The 23,514-nt window shown below is 37.9% G+C and overlaps 1 protein-coding gene across 2 annotated transcripts in view; it reads right to left on the bottom strand.

Moving 5' to 3' along the window:
- The window catches only part of DYNC2H1 (dynein cytoplasmic 2 heavy chain 1), a 378,097-nt gene that overhangs the window by 132,563 nt on the left and 222,020 nt on the right, over nucleotides 1–23,514 (bottom strand). For both annotated transcript variants that reach the window (XM_080641013.1, XM_080641014.1), the window contains 4 exons: nucleotides 21,821–21,871; nucleotides 20,306–20,383; nucleotides 14,029–14,160; nucleotides 12,943–13,015 (listed from right to left, as the gene is read on the bottom strand). In XM_080641013.1, the coding sequence (XP_080497139.1) occupies nucleotides 12,943–13,015; nucleotides 14,029–14,160; nucleotides 20,306–20,383; nucleotides 21,821–21,871 (334 nt within the window). The remainder of the gene's footprint in view (nucleotides 1–12,942; nucleotides 13,016–14,028; nucleotides 14,161–20,305; nucleotides 20,384–21,820; nucleotides 21,872–23,514) is intronic.

Genomic DNA, 23,514 nt, shown 5'->3' with positions numbered 1-23,514 from the left:
TGTATGTTCATGCCTCCTTTATCAAATATTAATTGAGCACAGTGGTTTGGGTGGATTTCTGGGTTCTCTATTCTATTCCATTGGTCTATATGTCTATTCTCATGCCAGTACCAGGCAGTTTTGAGAACAGTGGCTTTGTAATACAGCTTGATATCTGGTATTGAGATCCCTCCTACTTTGTTCTTCTTTTTCAGGATTGCTGCAGCTATTCGGGGTCTTTTTTTATTCCAGATGAATTTTTGAAGAATTCATTCTAGGTCTGTGAAATATGCCATAGGTATTTTAATGGGGAGTGCATTGAATCTATAGATTGCTTTGGGTAGTATGGACATTTTAATGATGTTGATTCTACCAATCCATGAACATGGTATGTTCTTCCATCTGTTTATATCTTCCTCTATCTCTTTTTTAGTGTCCTGTAGTTTTCCACGTATAGGTCTTTTACCTCCTTAGTTAAGTTTATTCCTAGGTATCTTAATTCTGCATATCAATTGATGCAGAAAAAGCATTTGACAAAATTCAACACGCTTTCTTGATAAAAACCATGAGCAAAATGGGAAGAGACAGATCATACCTCAACATAATAAAAGCCTTATATGACAAACCTACAGCCAATATCATACTCAATGGACAAAAACTAAAACCATTTCACCTAAGAACAAGAACGAGATAGGGCTGCCCTAACCGGTTTGGCTCAGTGGATAGAGCGTCGGCCTGCGGACTGAGGGGTCCCAGGTTTGATTCTGGTCAAGGGCATGTACCTGGATTGCAGGCACATCCCCAGTGGGGAATGTGCAGGAGGCAGCTGATCAATGTTTTTCTCTCATTGATGTTTCTAACTCTCTATCTCTCTCTCTTCCTCTCTGTAAAAAACCAATAAAATATATTAAAAAAAAAAAAAAAGAACGAGACAGGGATGCCCACTTTCATCACTCCTGTTCGACATAGTACTGAAAGTGCTAGCCATAGCAATTAGATAAGAAGAAGAAATAAAAGGTATCCAAATTGGAAAAGAAGACGTAAAACTGTCATTATTCACAGATGACATGATACTGTATAGAGAAAACCCTAAAGACTCCATCAAAAAATTATTAGACTTAATAAATGAATTTGGCAAGGTAGCAGGATATAAAATTAACACCAAGAAATCTATGGCATTTTTATACACCAAAAGTAAACTTACAGAAAGAGAGATTAAAAAACATGTGAGTGATTTTCAAGAAATTATATTTGAAATCAAATCTCTAAAATTTGATTTAAAACACACAGTGTTTGTCATTCTCCAGCAAGCTGAAATTTTAATACTTATTCATACAATAAAAACTGCAATTTTATATAAAACTACATTAATAAAACCACTTGACCAAATAAAGTCATCCAACCATACACCGTATATATATTTTGCTTAGAAATAGGTAGAGTATGGTTTTGATGGGGGGAGGAGGCTTATAATCTGATACATAGAGCACCTGAATTAATCTGAAAAATAATCATCTAATCTAATAATAGAGGAATATGCAAATTTGTCTGTTACAGCATCACATCACAACCAGATCAGCAGGCTGTGTCCCTGCCATCTGCTCAGGCAGCTGCAAGGCCCGGGGTAGGATAGGTTACGATAGGAGGGCATAAGAAAGGAGAGGGAGAGGAAGGCAGGCCTGCATGCAGACAGGACAAGAGGAGAAACAGAAATACAAAAGGGGAACAAGAAAAAGACGCAGGAAAGGAAACTGCACGTGGAAGGGGGTGGTGACCACGGGGGGCGGAGCAGATGCGCCCGGCGGCAGCGCGGAGTGGGGAGGCCCTCCCAGATGCAGGAGGAGGGCGGTGGAGGCCATTGGCAGGGAGGCGCCCACGGGTCCAGGATGGAGTGGAGGATAATCGGAGGCCTTCTGGGCAGAGGCGCTCCGGCTTTGCGGCAGCTGTACCCAAGACAGGCCTCGGCCACCCTCACTGGGCCAGGTGTCCCACCAGGGAATGGGAGCAGGACAGTGGTGATGAGGCCAGGGAAGGAGGGGCGGCGAACATTTGGCCAGGGCTGAGCCCTGGGCTGGAGGTTAACGCGTCTCCCCAACAAACTTTAAGAAGCAAAGGAGGGAGGGAAGAACTTTATAAAGGAGTCAATAGAGAGCAGAGATAAAGAAGGAAAGAGGATATGTGAGTGAACTGTAGGAGCTATAATGAAAATCAAGTATAGTTGTGTACTGGGGACAGATTTTAAAAGGAGTCAGAAAAAAAAAAGATAAATGATAGTGAATAATTAGGCAGGTAGATAGATATTAAAACAGTGGAAGTAGGTAGAGAAGGATGTTGATGAGAGAGAAAGAGGGAGGAAAGAAAAGTTTATAAATGATGAGTCAGTAGGAAAAAGTGTTACATAAAGGAGAGAGAAAAATTGTGTGACAGGGAGAAGCCAATAAGGAAATCAAATACAATTGTGTGTGAAGGGGATAAGATTAAAAAAAAAAAGTTAATAGGGGCGACCAGGCCAGCAGGGGAGGGCAGTTAGGGGGATCAGGCCGGCAGGCGTGGGCAGTTAGGGGGATCAGGTAGGCAGGCAGAGTGGTTAGGGCAGGCAGGCAGATGAGCAGTTAGGAGCCAGAGGTCCCGGATTGCAAGACTGCAAGACGGATGTCCAACTGGCAGTTGGACATCCCCGAGGGCTCCCAGATTGGAGAGGGTGTAGGTCAGGCTGAAAGACACTCCACCCCCATGCACAAATTTCATGCACTGGGCCTCTAGTATTATTTTAAATCAGAACACAAATACTTAAGTGAATAGGGGGTTATTTTTCTCATATGTGAAGAGGGGGTTGTTTTTCTTTTTTTTTAAATAAATCTTTATTCAGATTATTACAATTGTTTCTCCTTTTTCCCCCCATAGCTCCCCTCCACCCGGTTCCCACCCCACCTTCTGCCCTTACCTCCCCACCACTGTCCTCATCCATAGGTATATGATTTTTATCCAGTCTCTTCCTGAACCCCCCATACCACTTTCCCCCTGAGAATTATCAGTCCACTCCCTTTCTATGCCCCTGATTCTATTATATTCACCAGATTATTCTGTTCCTCAGGTTTTTAATTCACTTGATTTTTAGGTTCACTTGTTGATAGATATGTATTTGTTGTTCATAATTTTTATCTTTACTTTTTTCTTCTTCCTCTTCTTTAAGAATACCTTTCAGCATTTCATATAATACTGGTTTGGTGGTGATGAACTCCTTTAGCCTTTTCTTATCTGTGAAGCTCTTCATCTGCCCTTCAATTCTGAATGATAGCTTTGCTGGGTAGAGTAATCTTGGTTGTAGGTTCTTGCCATTCATCACATTGAAAATTTCTTGCCACTCCCGTCTGGCCTGCATAGTTTCTGTTGAGAAGTCAGCTGACAGTCGTATGGGTGCTCCCTTGTAGGTAATTAACTGTTTTTCTCTTGCTGCTTTTAATATTCTCTCTTTGTCTTTTGCTCTTGGCATTTTAATTATGATGTGTCTTGGTGTGGTCCTCTTTGGATTCCTTTTGTTTGGGGTTCTGTGGGCTTCCTGGACTTGTAAGTCTATTTCTTTCACCAGGTGGGGGAAGTTTTCGGTCATTATTTCTTCAAATAGTATCTTGCTCTCTGTCTTCTTCTGGCACCCCCATAATTCTGATGTTGGTACGCTTGAAGTTGTCCCAGAGTCTTCTTACACTATCTTCAACTTTTTGGATTTTTTTTTTTCTTTTTGCTTTTTTGGTTGAGTGTTTTTTCTTCTTTGTATTTCAATTCTTTGACTTGATTCTTGTGTTCCTCTATTCTGTTTTTGGGTCTCTGTATAATATTTTTTTATTTCAGTTAGTGTATGTTTAATTTCTAGTTGGTCCTTTTTCATATCTTCGAGGGTCTCATTATATTTATCGGCCTTTTCTAGGATATTCTTGAAAAGCCTTATCACCGTGGTTTTGAATTCTATATCCAGTCGTTTGTTTTCCTCCATTTCTTTCGTTTGTGATCTGTTTCTTTGACGCCGCATTTTCACTGCTTCCCTGAGTTGGTAGGGTAGATTTGTGTGCTAGGTTACCTATATGGCCCAGTGGGTTGGCCTCCCCAGTTAACCTGAGGTGGACACTCTTGGTGCACCCCTTTGTGGACTGTGTGTACAGCCTTGTTGTAATTAAGTCTTGATTGTTGTTGGTATCACTGGGAGGAATTGACCTCCAGGCCAGTTGGCTGTAAGGATCAGCTGTGTCTATGCTGGAAGAAGTTCGGTGCTGGAGACAGCCTTATAGGATTACACTTGCCAAATTGCAATAGCCTCTGTGCTCAACTTGGATGGGGTGGAGTCTCAGGGTGGAGCAGACAGTCTTGGCTTCCAGTCAGCCTTGCCCCTGCGTGCACGCGCGCGCCTGCAGACCTCTGCCTTCCTTGGCTCCCGAGTCTCCGCCCAAGAGTTCAGACTCCCCCCACAAGAGCGTGGGTCCCCAGGGGCTCGCCTGGAACTGGGGTTCAGTGCAGTCAGAACTGGGGCTCAGTGCAGTCAGGAGCCTCTGACTCCCTTCCACTAGGGAAAGCCGGTGGCAACCTCCGCAGCCTTTGTGCACACTGGCACGCGCGCGCCTTCAGACCTCTGCCTTCCCCAGCTCCCGAGTCTCTGCCCGAGAGTCCAGACTCCCCCCATAAGAGCGTGGGTCCCCAGGGGCTCGCCCGGAACTGGGGTTCAGTGCAGTCAGAACTGGGGTTCAGTGCGGTCGGGGGCTTCCTTCCCCCTTCCGCCAGAGAAAGTCAGCCAGGCTCTCAGCCGCCCTTCCTCTCTGCGCGCACAAAGCCCCTTTGCCGTACCTCCAATTTTCTGTGAGCTTTTCTCTTTCCTTCTAGTTGTAGAATTTTCACTCAGCCAGCTTTCCTGTGGTTCTGGATGGTGTCCGTTCTGTCTTTTAGTTGTAGTTTTGAAATTGTTGTGCGAGGCAGCAGTTTAGGTGCTTACCTATGCCGCGATCTTGGTTTCTCTCTAAGTTTTTCTTAAGTTTCCTTTTCAAGGCCTGTGCGAAGCAATTGGGGAGGTGACTCGGCTTTGAATCCAGCAAGTAAAACCAATAAGCAGGGTCAGACCAACCCACCAGGAGTCAAGACATCATCATCTCATCAACATCATCTCATCACCTGATGACTAAGTACAATAGCTGAAGTCCATTCCCAGATTCACCGTAGCCCCTTCGCCTTTATAATCCTATCTCTGCACCTTGCTGGAAGACAGGATTTGAATGCTTGTAAGCACCCTGTCTTCTTGGTTGGCTAGCCTTTTCAATAAATGCCTAATACGATTCAACCCTGCCTTCTTTATTGGATATAGCTACAGGCAGCCTGAGCCCAACCCCGGGTTTCTCGGTAACAGTTTTCAAAATATATTAAACTTTGAAAGTATGTGAATATGTGACTCTCATGAGGTTTTTACTTAATGCTGTTAAACCATAAATGTCATTTAACCTGGAAATTACATAGTGCCATAACAGAAATATTCCAAAGAGTTAGTAGAGGTTCAAAATACAAAGTCAATAAAATAGGTTATGTGCAGTATGCAACAAAGAGCATATATTTAAAGACTAAATGGGTGATAAAAGAATCAACCAAAGGACTTATATGCATGCATATAAGCCTAATCAATGGACACAGAAAACAGGGGAGTGGGGGCATGAAGGTGGGGGGTAATGGGGGAATAAGGACACATATGTAATACCTTAATCAATAAAGAAATTGAAAAAAATAAAATGTTAGAACCATAAAAAAAAGAATAGATTCTTTAAAAACTCTCTGAAAATTGCCTTGTTTTAGAACTTGCATCAAGTTACATAAACAGACAATAAATATATAGATAAGCCAGAAATACATCAGATAGTTACTATGTAGACAATTAAAACAGGTTGATGTGTTGATACTGATTAGATGGCCCAGAAAGACCCCTGAAAATGCAGTATTTTAAATTAATATCTAAATATACAGAGGAGCCATCCATGAAAAAAAAATAAGAAGGAGAGGAAACAGAGCAAACAGAGCGAATGCCCAGGGGGCAAGCAAAAGGGGTCTGGAATGAGGTCAGAGAAGCAAGCAGGGCCAGACTGTGTGGGTGGGGCCTTTTAACCTTACTGGTATATACGAAATCTGGATTTTATTCTCAGTGTTCGAAGAAAAATTTGGAAATTTTATGTAAAAAACAAGTATGATTTAGTTTAATTTTTTTTAAAAAAGATTACACAGCTTTCCAGAGAGAATAGACTGGGAGGGAAGCAAGAAACAAAGTAGGGAGACAAATTAGGGAGTCACTAATTTAACAAACATTTACAGCGCCTGTATGTTCCTTCCAGAGCTGTTTAAGGCACTGGGGACACAACTGTGAAAAAAACAAAATTTGTTCCCTTATGTGGCTTATGTTCTAGTTGGGGGACAAACAATTAAGAATAAATTAATAATATGTCAAGTACTGCCAACTGTTAGACAAAATAAACAGAGTAAGGGAGATATAGAGAGCCAGGAAAGAATAGGTTATTTTTACATCGTGTGTTCAGGGAAATCTTCACTGAAAAAGATGACATTTGAGCAGAGAAGTGAGAGAGATAACTGAGGGTAGAGCTCTCTTGGAAGAAGGAACAGCAAATACTAAGGTCTTGAGATGCAGAAACACACCTGAAACACTAGAACAGGCATGGGGACCGGCGGGCTCACAGGGTATATAAGGCCAGAGAAATCATTTGGTCTGGCCCTACCAAGGCAACTGCAGGCTGGACTCAAAATTCATTAAATCTAGGAGCTTTTTTCATAGCAACATGAATTTATATTAAGTGAATTATATTAAGTAAATGATGTCATAAATATCCAAATGGCCCTTGGCAGAAAATAAGTTCCTCACCCCTGCACCAGAAGAACAGGAAAAATGCCACTATGCTTGGAAAAGACTGACCAAGAGTGAGAGTGGTAAGATTAGATATGAGGGGAAGGAAAAAGAAAAACAACAGGGAGGTGAGAGCCTGTAAAGACTTAAAAAGAGGAGACACCATCAGAAGAGTCTGAACAGAGTGATATGATCTAACATATTTCAAAAGGCACTCTGGCTGCTGTGTTGAGAATAAACTGAAAGTGGGGAAGAAAAGAGGTCTGAATGGCAATAATCTTGCTCATATGATAGTGGCTTGAACAAAGTGATAGTTGGTAGTGAAGTTGTGAGAAGTGATAGGGTTCTGGATACCTATATTCTGAATATAGAACAGCCAAACATAGCCAAAGCTATGACAGTAATTGAGGTGAGAGATGATGGTAGTCTGCATGAGGATTAAAGTAATGACAAAAAAAAAGGAAATGAATCACAGTAAATTTCAGAGTGAGAATTAAAAGGACTTGCTGGTAGATTGTGCAACCGGCTCCCGGGAGGCTCAGGCCCCAGTGTGCTGTCTGATGAGACCATGGCGGCCATCTGCTGTGCTCTGCATGAGGTCACCAGCAAAAACATGGAGAATGCCAAAGCCCTGGCCGACTCCAGGGTCATTGAAAAGCTGGTGAACATAACCAAGGGCAGAGGAGACAGATCATCTCTGAAAGTGGTGAAGGCAGCGGCCCAGGTCTTGAATACATTATGGCAATATCGGTACCTCCGGAGCATTTATAAAAAGGATGGGTGGAATCAGAACCATTTTATTACACCTGTGTTGACGTTAGAGCGAGACCGATTCAAATCGCACCCTTCCTTGTCTACCACCAACCAACATATGTCACCCATCATTCAGTCAGTCGGCAGCACCTCCTCCTCACCAGCACTGTTAGGAATCAGAGACCCTCACTCTGAATACGATAGGACCCAGCCACCTATGCAGTATTACAATAGCCAAGGGGATGCCACACATAAAGGCCTGTACCCTGGCTCCAGCAAACCTTCACCAATTTACATCAGTTCCTATTCCTCATCAGCAAGAGAACAAAATAGATGGCTACAGCATCAACAGCTGTATTATAGTCAAGATGACTCCCACAGAAAGAACTCTGATGCTTACAGATTGTATTTGCAGTCTCCTCATAGCTATGAAGATCCTTATTTTGATGATCGAGTTCACTTTCCAGCTTCTACTGATTATTCAACACAGTATGGACTGAAATCGACCACAAATTATATAGACTTTTATTCCACTAAATGACCTCCTTATAGAGCAGAACAGTACCCAGGGTCCCCAGACTCGTGGGTATAGCACCAAGATGCTCAGAGAGGAACTCTTTCTTTCTAGCTTTGTTTGGATTGAAACGAAAAGTCCGTTGTGCTGATGAAATGTGAAAGTGACATAGAAGGAACAAGTGAAGAGCATTTATTTTATTTTTTGAGGAATTATCAGGGAAGTGAGGAAACCTTTGAGAGAGAGAGAACTTTCTAAGCTCTATTTAGGTGTTAGATCTAATTACTTGTAGATTCTGTAGTCTGGTGAAGGTGTGGGCGATGTGATGAGAGATTTGAGAAATGGGTGAAATGATATGGGGGTGTGGAGGTCAAATCAAATTAAAGATGATTTTTTTAAATGTAAATAAAGTTATGTTCTGAAAGTTTGTACAAAAAAATAAAATAAAATGGATGCCCTTCATGTTTTATTGCTATTACTAAACATCAAGATTGTATGCTATTATGTCTTATAAATTTCTTTTGTTGATGTAAATATGGAAATGCCACATTGGTTAAGTGCCATCATTTGTATTGCAGTGTGTCATTGAAAAGAGACTTGAAGAAACTTGACAGCTTAAAAAACAAATGGGAAACCCAAGAAATTGTTAGCAATTAAAGACAAGCTACAGCGTTTGTTTTCAAAATGAATAGTGTACTTTTGAAGCACAAAGTCCAGTCTGGTATAGCAGCACCACGGCCATTCCCTGCCTCTTTCCTAGGACACTTCACTGCCATTTTCTATGCACATGAAAGAAAATAAATGTGGAGATTTCATCCTTGGAAAAAATAAATAAAGTAAGGAAAAATAGAAAGGATTATGTTTAGGTTTTTGGTTTCAGCAACTGAGTGGATGATAGCATAGACACATCAAAAGTTTTGTACTGGTCATGTTAAATTGATGATGAGACATTCATATGCAAACATCAAATAAGCATTTGGATATCTGAGCCTATAGAATTCTAGAAAGATGTCACGGCTAGAAATAACAGATAAAAGAGTCAGTAATTCATGGATGACATCTATAGCCAGGGACTAGGTGAGGTCACCTAGAGAGAAAATGTATAACAGTGAAAGGGAAAACAAACTAAGACTGCAGTGGAAGGAAGACCACTCCAATATTTAGAAGACATGCAGAGAAGCAGCCAGGAAATGAAAGTGAAAATTTTCCCTAAAACTGTTGAGGTATGAAAGAAGAAATAGAATAGTCCAGACAGAAAACGAGTTGAGTAAATAGGTTACACTGCAGTCTCTGATTACAGACACACTTTCTTTTTTTTTTATTTCTTTATTGATTAAGGTATTACATATGTGTCCTTATTCCCCCATTACCTCCCACCTCCCATTCATGCCCCCACCCCCCTGTTGTCTGTGTCCATTGATTACAGACACACTTTCAACAAGTTTTATGGCAAAAGGAAGTAAAGAACTAGGATGGTAGCTACAGAGGGGAACAGGGTCATGGGAGGCACTTTTAAGACAGGTGATACTAAAATCTGTTTGTATGCTAATGAAATGATCCAGTTAAGGAGGTGAAATTGATAATGCAGGAGAAGAGAATAATGGTAAGAATGCAAAAAACAACAACAAAAACAAATGGGTTGTCCTTGAGTTGGAACAAGGGCATTCATTCATAGTAACAGAAGTGAAAGAATGAATATGAGTACCAAAGCAGGTAGTAGGTAGATTTGTTGGTGAGAAATAAAGAATTTCTATCTTATTGCTTTTAATTTCTCAAAAAGGTTACTTCAATCAGCTATTTAAGTAGTAAATATAGGGATAGTTGATTTTCCTATTTATTATATACCTACTAGTATGCAAGTATTATTCAATTCTTGTTCATATTTGGTAACATATTACATTCTTCAGTTATAAGATAAAGTATGCTCATCAACATTTTTTAACATGGACACTAATATCTTTGGTCAACTACTTTATTCTTCAGAATCAAAAAAGTTACATATTGTAGCTCTTAAGAAAATGTACTTTATAAGTTAATGGATTAACTTTCAAACTACTTAAATATGAAAATTATTTGAAACAGATTATATGTAAGCTTATTATAATGGCTATCTATTGTTTTGTACCAGCAGTTCTTCTCTGAACTGGTAACAGCCCCTTCCATTACTTCTTTTGTGGAAACTACTATTCCATATATTTCTGATACGATTAGTGGCAGAGATACCTTCCCTAGAATTTTTGATGATGAAGTTGGGAGACAAAGTTCTCTTTAATCACAAGCTTTAAATTCTATCCCAGGCAATCAGCAGCCCTATCCCCAGAATATATATGAACCCAGAGGCTAAGGTCAACATAGAGGTAAGAATTAAACAAAAGTCTAGAAGGAACGTGAGAGACAGAGAAAGGTAAAGACATAGAAAAAGGGAAAAACAAAGGGGTGGTGGCAGAAAGAAAAAAGGACCAGCAAGAGTAAGGCAAAGATAACTCTCCTCATGTTGTTTTGAGTCCATGAAACCAGGTAGCCCAGAGGCCAGCCCTACCTCTACCTTTCTGGTTATACTTTCTCCCTTTTTTCACTTACGTGAGTTTGAGATGGATATCTGTCATCTGCAACGAAGAGTTAGATGGATAAACATTATGACCAATGTGAGTAAAAATTACCTAGAGAATAAATAGCCTATAATAAATGAATAAACAGGGACTTTCCTCTCCATGTTTAAGAGAAGAAAAGCACAGATTTCCATATACCCATTGCCAGCCAACCCAGTGATCTGTCTAAAGGGAGCCTCAAAATATTTGTGTGTCCACATCTATCTGCATGTTCCAGTGGAGGGTGAAGTGGAAGACAACGACTATGTGAAAAGTTGGGTTGGTAGGTCTTATGCATTGAACTGTTTTTCCCATAAAAATAAATGTTGAAGTCCTAAACCCAGTACCTCAGAATGTGACCTTTTGTGGAAATAGGGTCGTTACAGATATAATTAGTTAACTTTAGATGAGGTCATACTGGAGTAGGGTGAGTCCCTAATCCCCTATGACAGGTGACATTATAAGAAGACAGCCATGTGAACATGGAGACACACAGGGAAAATGTCATGTGACAATAAAGGCAGGGATTTGATAAGCATCAACAAGCCAAGGAAGACCAAAGATTTCCAGCAAACCACCAGACACTAGCAGACACTAGGTAGAGGCAAGGAAGACGTCTCCTACAAGTTCCAGAGGGTGCATGGCTATGACAAAAGCTTGATTTTGGACTTCTGGTCTCCAAACTATAAGAATAAATTTCTGTTGCTTGAAGCCACCTAATGTATGGTACACTTAGGAAAACCCTAGGAAACTAATACAGTAGGTTAGAATAGAGATGGTTATGTGCACGGAATAACCTTAAGGTTTAACAAGACTGTTTTATATTAGTACCCATCAACAACATCCCTCTGAACTGAGAATAAATGTTACTCATTCAGTATTTAATAAGAATACAGGCTTTGGAGCTGGGTTTGAATTCTGTCATTTATTAGCTATGTGATCTTGTATCCTCATCTTTAAATGGATATAAAAAGAGCCCCTTCTAGGGTTGCTGTGAGGATTAAAATAGCTGATACATGTATAGCGCTTAGACTAGTACCTGGCATATAGAAGAGGTATTTAAGTTTAACTGTGGTTATTATCATTGTGAACAACATTCATGTTTAAATGAAAGAGTGTGTTCATTTGAGTAAAATTGATCATCTGAAGAGACAATTTCTCAAAATAATATCCAGATATAATCAATGATAGCAGCTTTATTAACTAACAAAAATGATTATTCAATACTGTAAAGTTTTACAATGATAAGCCTAGAAGGCCCAGTATATTTTTTTAATTTCAGAAAACTCTGCACTAAACTTCTTTATATGAGAAAATCTAACATATATATGTGTGTGTGTGTGTATATATATATATACAGATATATATACAGATATATATATATATATATATATATACACAGATATATATAGATATATAGATATATAGATATATATATCAAATGTTAGGCTTACTTGATTGGAACATATTTATAAAATATTTCTATTTAAAATTTCATATACATATATAAAAAATTAAATAAAAATTAAAGATTTCTAGAAAAATTATCAGCATAGTATTTCAATTGTGCCAGACTTTTCATTTCTAACATAGTTCTACAACCTCAAGCAGTTTAGAATAATAAAAATTCATTATTCTTAGATGATTCTACACTTCAACTAAAATACTTTTCATAATCTTTCCTTAATATAGTTTTTCCAAAATTTATTGCACAAATAGAAACATGATATAGTTTATTATTTCCAAATGAGAAACCACTTTTAATTCTGAAAGACTTTAAAAATGTATTGAACAGTTTGTTTATAATCTGAAAGATATATAAATTTTCATTTTTTGTTTTAGACAGAGCTAAAATAACTCATTTAGAAGGCTTCTTTTCCTAAGCCTATGGTATCTATATGTTTTACTTTGTCTAAAATCAAACATTTGATTCCCTGCTTTAAATTACCAATCTTAAACAAATGTCTAAATGTCTACTGCGCTTTCATGAAAACAATTTTAAAAAGTTAACTACATATAGGATGTCAATTATGCATTAAACTTGATACATATTAGATATGGTCAGATCCAACACAGAAATTATTTTTTAAATCAAGTGGATATTGTAAAATAAGTAGAATGAAGAAAACAATGCTGGTAATCTGCTAAACTAAGGTCAGCATGAAATAACCTGTAGGTTAAACACAAAAGACTCGGTCAGTGGTCTAATTCTGGAAGAGCACCACCCTTACCCAGAGTCCTGCATGCGAACAGAGCCATGGCACTCTGCAGCCTGTCGGGCCTGAGGGCCTGCACCACAAGAACCTGAAAGTAAAGGTCAGGGCATCTTAAATAATAAAGTTCCTACAATGGCTTTCCTAACTAAACAATAGAACAATAGTAATGTCAATTAATTAAACAAATGTTTACTAAAATATGTGAATACTTATCACTGTTGTGTATTATTTACTATCCTTCAAACTGTCACAATAGGGTTATACTAAGACCCATCGTTATAGGCAAAATATTACAAAAATCCATTATTCCCTCAAACCTGTCATCAGAAGTAAACATCAGCAAGTAATGATCATAGGGTTATCTGCTTCTTCAGGATCTAATAACAAAAAGCCAAATGCCAGGTGAAAATAGGGTACTATGGGTAAGGTACTTCTGATGACAGCAGAACAGAGGCCCAAAAATCTTGCCTAAAGTTTTTAATCACCATTTTTATGCTGAACCACATACACATTTTCTAATAAAGTTTTTTTTCCTTTTTGTATTTTTAAACATATTTGGTAAAATAGAATTCACCAAGGAGATACAAAAGGGACAGAACCACTTCGAGGAAATGAAAGGGTCACTTCTAGAGTATCAGCTCCTAAAGAGCTTTCCAATTCTTAGCCTTTACTTCCCCAAAACACTGAGTGGGCCCCATCAGCAGGTTTCATCATTCTATTTTGAAATGCATGAAAAAAAATTCCCATATTCCTCCCCATGAGATATTTTCCTTAGACAGAACGTGCAAAATGAGTAAAGAGCCTATAAAACGTACACCTTAATTTCTTTCTGTAAGTGATTTTCTCTATTGCAAAATCACCCTTGGGTCAGAGTCAGAGGGAGTAAGAAAAGCTACAGTGGGAAATACCACATTCAGAAATGTTGCCAGTGACTTCATTATCCAGATAAGATGGTAAAAGCAGAAAGGCCTTCCCCACATGTGCCATGTTAGGGTGATGTGGCACCCAAAGGCAGAGCTTTCACTTATTTATATATTTTTATTGAATTTGGCTTCTGAACAAGAGTAATGTTAAATACTTTTGTGGATTTAGATAACTTACCTGCTGAAATAAGGAAACTTTCTTTGCAAGAACAGATGGAAACTCTTGCTCACACATTGAATGATGATAATAAGTACGCCACAGATCTGCATCTTCAAAGCAGAGGGTCTGATAAAGACCGGGGAGAGTAATCTGAAAAATAAGAATAACCATATATAGTGAGTTACAAGTCAACATAAGTAGGAATGAACGTGTATTACTAAAAGAAGAAATGGAAAATAATTATTGATGGATATTTATTACCTGTTTTCTACTTTATGTCAGTTTATCTAATCATTTCTAGGTCAGAAATAGTATAGTAGACTTATTCAACCCATAATTAAATTACAGAAAATATTTGCAAAACAGTACTAAATCAATACTTGTAAGTTAATAAAATCTTTTTTTTTTTTTTCAGTAAAAGCATTTGACTTACCTATCTCTACTTTGTGTAGAAAAGAATGCTTTCATTAAAAACAAGTGTAGCCCTAGCCGGTTTGGCCCAGTGGATAGAGCATCGGCCTGGGTACCGAAGTGTCCAGGGTTTGATTCCAGTCAAGGGCACTTCCTTTGGTCGTAGGCTCCTCCCTGGACCAAGCTCTGGTCAGGGTGCGTGCAGGAGGCAACCAATGGATGTGTTTTTCTCACATCAATGTTTCTCTCTATATTTCCCTCTCTCTTCCACTCTCTCTAAAATTCAATGGGAAAATATCCTCAGGTGAGGATTAAAAAAATACTAAAATTAAAAATAAATAAATAAATAAAAACAACTTAAAAACTTTTTTAATACATTTTTTTTTTATTTCAGAGAGGAAGGGAGAGGGAGAGAGAGATAGAAACATCAATGATGAGAGAGAATCGTTGATTGGCTACCTCCTGCACTCCCCCTACTGGGGCTCAAGCCTGCAAGCTGGGCATGTGCCCTTGGCTGGAATTGAACCTGGGACCCTTCAGTCCACAGCTCGACCCTTCAGTTCACAGCCCAACACTCTATCCACTGAGCCAAACTGGCTAGGGCAAGTTAAAAACTTTAAAAAATGTTTTTAACAAGTGTAGATTTTTAAATTGAGATATAATTGACATATATAAGTGCAAATTTTAAGCATTGCCACAAGTGTAAAAGTATGTCAAATTTCATCCTATATAATAAAGAGGTGATATGCAAATTGATCATCACACCCTCGCACAAGATGGCCACCCCCATGTGGTCACAAGATGGCCGCCACAAGATGGCTGGCAGGGGAGGGCAATTAGGGGCAACCCAGCCAGCAGGGGAGGGCAGATAGGGGTGACCGAGCCAGCAGGGGAGGGCAGTTAGGGGCAACCAAGCCGGCAGGGGAGGGCAGTTGCGGGCAACCGGGCCGGCAGGGGAAAGGCCTAAACCGGCAGTTGGACATCCCCCAAGAGGTCCCATATTGGAGAGGGTGCAGGCTGGGCTGAGGGACACCCCCCTCCCAGTGCACAAATTTCCTGCACCCAGCCTCTAATTTCAATATAAAAATGCCTTTGCCTCTAAATGTTCTAAATTTCTACTCATAAATTTCTACTCAGCATTCAATATTCAGCTTAAACAATATCATCAGAGATTTTTCTCAACATATTCATTTCCTCTACCTCAAACAATATTCTCTCTTCCAAAATTTTTCAACAGTGATTTACAAGGTTAGAAATATAAGTGTGTACCATATATATATATATATATGTATATATATATATATATATATATATATATATATATATATATGGAGAATTTTTTTAAATGGTGAATTTAGAAGATTTATATTAAAACTAGAAGCCCAATGCATGGAATTCGTGCATGGGGGTGGGGGAGTTGCTCAGCCTGGCCTGCACCCTCTCCAATCCGGGACACCTCGGGGGATGTCTGACTGCCAATTTAGGCCCAATCCCACCTAAACTGGCAGTTGGATATCCTCATAATTTGGGACTGCTTGCTCCTAACCAATCTCCTGCCTGCCCTGCCTGATCACCCCTAACCACCTCTGCCTGCTGGCCTGATCACCTCTAACTGCTCCCCTGCCAGCCTGATCATCCCCTAACTGCTCCCCCCTGTAGGCCTGATCACCCCCTAACTGTGCCCCCCTGTAGGCCTGATCGCACCCTAACTGCCCTCCCCTGCTGGCCTGACCAACCCTAACTGCCTCTGCCTTGGTTCCCGTCACCATGGCTTTGTCCAGAAGGACATCCAAAAGATGTCTGGTCTAATTAGCATATTACCCTTTTATTAGTATAGCTTTCATGTAATATAAACATAAATCAAGTATTTAAGAATGCTTTATCCAAATATCTATATTCATTTCTAAATAATCAGTTACACTGCCTAAACTTCATTATTATAACTTAACAAAATTAAACTTACACAGCAGAAAATCAACTAAGCATACTTTAATTTTTACAACAAATCATTTAAGCCTATTAGGATAGAACTTGATGGCTGTCTATTAACTTTACTGGCAATTACTGTAGAAGGCCCCACCACCAATTTATGTGTGCTACATGTACAATCATCATGTATTTGGTTAGAAAACTGAGATAGACTATACCACTGGTCGGCAAACTCATTAGTCAACAGAGCCAAATATCAACAGTACAACGATTGAAATTTCTTTTGAGAGCCAAATTTTTTAAACTTAAACTTCTTCTAAAGCCACTTCTTCAAAACAGACTCGCCCAGGCCGTGGTACTTTGTGGAAGAGCCACACTCAAGGGGCCAAAGAGCTGCATGTGGCTCGCAAGCCGCGGTTTGCTGACCACTGGACTATACACAGTTAGGAAGCTCTCAGCTGCATGTTAGACCCTGGGTCTAATTACCAGGGATATAGGCCTACTATGGCATCAACCACATCACAAGGTAATTATTTGTTTTATTCTCTACAGTGTAACTTTATTCAGTGTAGAGTCTTTTTATATTACAAAATATTTATTTGTCATTCCACCAGCATTATGTTGAATAGTAGCAGGTACTAAATAAATAATGAAGAAAACAATTAATGATATAATGCAGAATCCATTTATTTTATTCAACGAATATTTATGAAATAAAGGCAGTAAGAAATAGTGGTAAAGCCCAGCCAGGTGGCTCAGTTGATTGGAGCATCATCCTATACACCAAAAGGTGATGGGTTCGATTCTCAGTCAGGGCACATACCTAGGTTGTGGGTTCAACCATGGGCCCTAGTTGGAGCACATATGTGAAGCAACCAACAGGTGTTTCTCACATCGATGATTATTCTCTCTCTCTCTCTCTCTCTCTCTCTCTCTCTCTCTCTCTCTCTCTCTCTTTCTCTCTCTCTCTCTCTCTGTTTCTCTCTTTCTCAAGCCAATGAACATGTCCGGGGTTGAGGATTAAAAAAAAAAAAGTAGTAAAAAGCTCAGAGTCTGCAGCAAAAAGCTCAATTTCAAATACTGAATCTACCTTCTAAATAACCATAAGCAAGTGACTATATCACTCTGTGCCTTAGTGTCCTTATCTGTCTAATGAGGACAATATAATGTGGCTATCTCATAATACTATGGAAGATATTTAGTGAGATGATAATCCATTTTCAAATTCTGCAAAATGCCTTGAACATGATCACCCATAAATGCTAGCTATTCTTATTGTATTTGCTATGTGCTGCTGTACTCTTATAATAGGTGTGAAGAACATCAGGGGAAGGAAAGCAAGAATGGGAGCATACATATAGATTTTGAGAGAAATGTATTTGGTTTTTATTACCCACAAAAACAACACCTTGGCTTGTAAAGAACATAGACAGAACTGATGGGAGTTGGGCTTCGGAACTTTTTCTTCACCATGCTGATCCTCACCACCCAAATACACTGGAATACTGGGTGGAGGGGAGAGAAAGAGATGAGGAGAGAAGGGAAGGAAGCAGAGAGAGAGAACACTGTATTTGGAAATCCTAGATATTAAAGGCAAGGACTATGGTGTCAGAATGCCCGAGTTAAAATAACTAGCTCCAACACTTCCCAGCTACTTAACTTCCCTGTTGCTTAGTCTCCTCTTTCCTAAAACAGACATAATTATGACCTCCTCATCAAGTTATTGTGATGGTAAAATAAGATAATGCATCTATACTATTTAACATGACGCTTAGCACATAATAGGTCCTCAAAAATATACCTCAGTTTCATTCATTTAATACCTTACTACTCTAATGCTCATTTCTCATCTGTAAAAAGAGGCAATAACCACCTTTTAGGGGTTTTGTGATAATTAACTGAGATAATTCATTTGAAAATGTTTTGTAAACTGAAATGATAATAAGAAAACACTAATGTATACCATAAACCTTTTCTGAATGCAAAGCTGCCTTTCCTAAATGTTTGGCATTTCTTAAATTGTAACCTTTCCTTAACTTGTAATCTTTATCAAGTGCAACATCTCAGTAGATCAATTGTTCGAGCAATAATTATCTGTACCATGTTGATTACTATTAATTTTGCCATTAGGAGTACATGAGCTAGTTCAAAGTCCTGTCCAAAAATCCAGAATTCCCTTCAAATTCTCACTATTTTTTATTTTTTCCATTCTCTTGTAATTGTTTTAAAAAATGTTTCCTACGGTAGGTGATAAACTCCTACAAACTAGGATCTAAAACTTGTATATATCTGTACTCTTTATCCTCAAAGAGCATATTATAAATACTTAATACATACTTTAATACTACAGAATACATGAACAATGCAAAATTACCTTATCCATGTGCCATTAGCTTGTCTACTCATAATCTTAATTTGTCACATCTAAAAAGTATTTTTAAAAAATAAAAATAAAATAAAATAAAAATAAAAATAAATAAAAAATAAAAAATAAAAAGTATTTTAAAAAAAATTTAACCATGCATCTGGTATATAGAAGGTATCCAATAAATAAACAAAAGAATAAATGAGTTGGGTTTTGCACTAAATGTCAGGGAAATAAAGTTTAATAAGGCAAGGATTCTAATCTCAAGGATCCTAGGAGAAAGGCAGACATGACAAATTATTTTGTATAAGTATGGTAGGTGCTGATATAGAAATGTTCAAGATGCCATATATACCAATAGAAAAGATACAATGGAGAAATCGGGCAAAAGTCACAGAGGGGGTAAAGCTTTGGGTAAGTCCTAAAAAATAAATAGACATTTCACAGTAAAAACAGTCAAAGGGCATTTCAAGGAGAGGGAATAATAAAACTAGCAAATATAAGAAACAATGAAGGTATGGACTGGAAGTAAAACTGAAGAGGCAAGTAAAGAATAGACCATGTATCATCTTATATGTTATCCAAGAAAACTATGGATTTTATCCTATGAGTGGTAAGAAACCATTAGAAAGTTTTAAATAGGACACTAACCATACCATAAATAAACTAAAACACAAAGGATAGACTAAATTGGAGAGGTCTGAGATTAGAAGCAGGGTCTAATTGCTAAATCAAGTTGAATAATAACAGCCAAAACTAAAGGTGACTGCAAGGATGGAGAAGAGGTGGGGATGACAGATATATAAAAGATAAATAGAAGTGAAAGAGTGTTAATTTGAAACTATTTTCAACATAAGTACTATACTGCATCTCATTACTGATCCTGAATTATTGTATATACTAGAGGCCCAGTGCATGAATTAATGCACAGGTGGGGCCTTCGGCCTGGATGGTGATCGGGGCCGATCGGGGCCATCTCACCCAGTCCTGATCGGGACCGATTGGGGCGGCCAGGCCAGAGGGAGGAACCGTGGGAGGTTGGCCAGCTGGCGGGAGGGACTGCAGAAAGTTGGCTGGCTGTGGGAGGGTGGCTATGGGAGCAGACTGACCACCAGGGGGCAGCTCCTGCATTGAGGTTCTTCCCCCAGTGGTCAGTGCACGTCATAGTGACCGGTTGACCAGTCGTTCGATCGTTCAGTCACAATGGTCACTTAGGCTTTTATATATATAGATTTATAGATATATATATAGATAGATATATAGATATGTAGATATAGATATATGCTTCCACCTAGCATATTAGAGAACCTTATATATATTTATTCTTATATTCTCTATGTGTATACTGCATAGAACCTTGTGCAATGTAAAGACTCAAGATGTATATGTTGAATGAAAAATGTTATTAATTATTTAATAATGGGTTAAAGAATTCATTAGAATAAATCTTTGATATTCTTTTACCCAGAGATTTTTGTCATATTCACAGAAATATCAATATTAAATATGAATAAGTAGCAAATAAAATATACACAGAAATAACTCCAATGTAAAAAAATTTAAATATTCCACATAGTAGAAAATAAATACCTTCAATGTTGCCACTGCCCAGCTTCTTTCCTGATCTACCCAAGATGGAAGCTGATCACGTATTCTTTGTTGAGAGTCCTTTAATAAGAGAATTATTTTCCGTGGTATATTAGATAAAATTCAGACAAAAAATTCAACAACTAACTAAGTTTATAAACACTATTTTTTAACAGTTCATTCTATGTATTATTTCTTTATTTTACATATGTTACAAGTCAATATTGTAAAATTCTATATTAGGTATAGATAACCATTTAGACAAATGTGTCAATGTAAGAAAGGGCCAAACCTATAAGATATTTTACGATTGTATTTAAGCCAAACTGACGACAACAGCCTGGATGCAAAATCTCAACGAATTGACAAAATGCTCCAGAGAATGGCAGTTTGCACTTTATTTTACACATTATAATCAAAGGAGGAAACTTAGGGAGAGTTACATGAAATTCACTGGTGATAGACTAGGGAGATGGGAGAAAGCAAAGCAGGGAAATCTCTGAGATTGGATAGAGTGAAACAGAGAAACACACACTTCTTTTACATTGGTATGCACAGGACTGTTAGCAGTTCACATTTACAGCACATAGAGAGGAGCTCTGTGGTCTCTCTCCCGCTCTGGTGGGAGAGTGTGCCCTGAGGGGTCTGGAAAAAGGGTGATTACTCTGACAAGAGTTATCTTAGATGTAAAAAGACAATAGACAGGCTCAGTTACAGTAAAAACTGACTTTTGTCAAGGAAGATACTGGCCTAGGACATGACTACCCAACATGACTTGCTTTTAGTTAGGAAGTTTTAATTTCAGAGCATCCTATGTGGTTACTTTAGGTCTCTGAGTTTGTAAGGCCTGCCATTCAGTTTGGCTTAAATAAAATCATAAAATCCTGAGCTCGTCAGGTTTAGTATGTGGTCCCTTTTTCATCCACAGTTGCATTTATTTTCTTTGTGCTTAATCCTCTGTAAAACTTTAAAAAAAACTCAAAAGTAATAAGAAACTGGCATAATATGTTACTTTTATTACATCTTACATTTCAGATATAAGCTAGGTTTTGCATTACAGTCTAGGTATGGTCCTTTGAAGAGTAATATTATCCATTACATGGTCAAACAGAAAATTACTAATCAAAAATCTGAATTTGAATAAGGTTAACAAAAGTTTTTAAAAGTAATTTTTAAACTTGTTACATATAAAAATTTTTCTAGTTATAATACAAGATTTGATTTTCTTTGGATGATATAAGTAGTCTTGGAATAAAACATAAAAACATATGTACTGAAAAAAAGAAACTGTATTGATTTTAGTATTTAATTAATATTATTCTAAAAAATTTGTCTTCAAGAACAAAAAAACATACTTAGGTCCACCTATAGAAGGACAATAGAGACAAGGACATAAGCCTCTAATTAAAGTAATTACAACAGTAATTTAAAACTGCTCTGAAGCAGATTATATTTCATGAAGTATAAGCCAGAACAATTCTCCCTAACAGTAGAATAATTTTATTATTTTTTACTTACAGCTTTCCGCAGCATGTCTCCAACAACCACACCTGTAAACGTATCCCATTCCTATTGAATAAAAATATGACGAACACAAAAAAACATAAAAATACTAACCAATTAACAAAATTTTCTTAATAACCCAGTAATACAGCTAAGGACATGTAAAACAAAAGCAAAAAAAAAAAAAAAACCCTTTCACATCTTCACATTTCTAGTACAATACTGATATTATGAATATTGATATATTAATATGAAATCTAGAAATGATTTTATTAAGCCAAAAAACTGTATTACATGAGTCTCAATATCTAAGAAGGTAAATCTCATGTTCAATGAGCATTTGTCACTACCTAATAATTTTTCCTATTATAGGCCATTTCTCACTAATAAATCAGCAATAAGGTGCACCAAAAGTATAAATATTGTGTATGTTGGGAAAAAATAGAAAAAAGTTCTTCCGTTAACTTATCTTTTCCAACGGATAGGAAGAAGACTTCCATATTCCTTCTTTTTTTAATCCTCAGAATCAAAATTAATCAGCTGTTAAGAAATCGAGTGCTCTAAGAAAATCTGTCTTCACCCTGGGTTCCCCCAATCAGATAATAATGGGGCACTACCATATTTGTTACACATTGGTCAGTAAATAAAGCCAAAACATATTAAAATTTGAAATATGGAAACACTTCCAAACTAACACACTCCCTGCCTTCACCCACTATCCCACTCACTCTTCTTCCTAACAATATGTAATATGAGCCAAAGAAAAATGTTCTCCTTTCCCAAAGATAATTGATTCACACTGCAGAAGAAAAAAATAGGTAATGTTAAGTCTTACAAAGTGTGGGACATATTGATCACAGTGAAAAACATTAATAGCAGGAGATTAAGGCATCAGAATTACTAGTAGAAATAAAAGGAGTCAAGTTAATAAATTGAAGAGAAATATGTAAGTCAGTGGTAGAGAGAAACAAAAATCAAACATAGGCCTGCATTTTTTTTTAACTACTTTAATGAGGGAAACTCATGACATAATTAAAACCTGGTCAAGTAGGATTAAAGGTTATTAGGTCAAGGTTGCACTGTCCCTCCCTAACTAATGGACCCTCACTTTATGATAATGGCATAATGAAAAAATGCAAAATTTTTTTTAAATATTAGAAGCACACCAGGATAGATTAGTTAGCTCTAGCTTGAAGGAGGTTCTTTTTAAGTTTGAGAGCGGGTTATATGGCAGTCCAGAAATGAAGTCATAGACAAAGAAAATAAATTACACATTAAAAGATTAACATAAACCTGCAGGCCCAGGGGTGCTGCCCACCCTTTGATTCCCACCTGTGCCTCTGAGCAAGTCAGTGAAGGTAATAAATAATGTAGTATACAGGCAGTCCTCAGGTTATGTTGGACTCGCAGTACGTCGTTTCATGGTTACGTCACCATCTCCCATTTATTTATATAAAAAAAAAGTTCCGTCATTTCGACGTATGTACATGTGCTTTATGTTTTTTATTATTTATTTACCACAAGTACAGGTCAGGGATTGTTACCTTTCTTTTAAATTTTTGTTACTGTGTCACTTCATTACTGCTGTGTATGTGCTCCATGTGAGTGACGCAGGTGCTTATGTAGGTGGGTTCCAACTTACGGCGAAAATCACGTTACGTCGCGCTGTAGGAACAGATCTCCAACATAACCCAAGGACCTACTGTATC

The sequence above is a fragment of the Plecotus auritus genome (assembly GCF_963455305.1).
Source record: "Plecotus auritus genome assembly, chromosome: 9".
Taxonomy (NCBI): domain Eukaryota; kingdom Metazoa; phylum Chordata; class Mammalia; order Chiroptera; family Vespertilionidae; genus Plecotus; species Plecotus auritus.
This window is presented reverse-complemented; position numbering and strand designations above follow the sequence as displayed.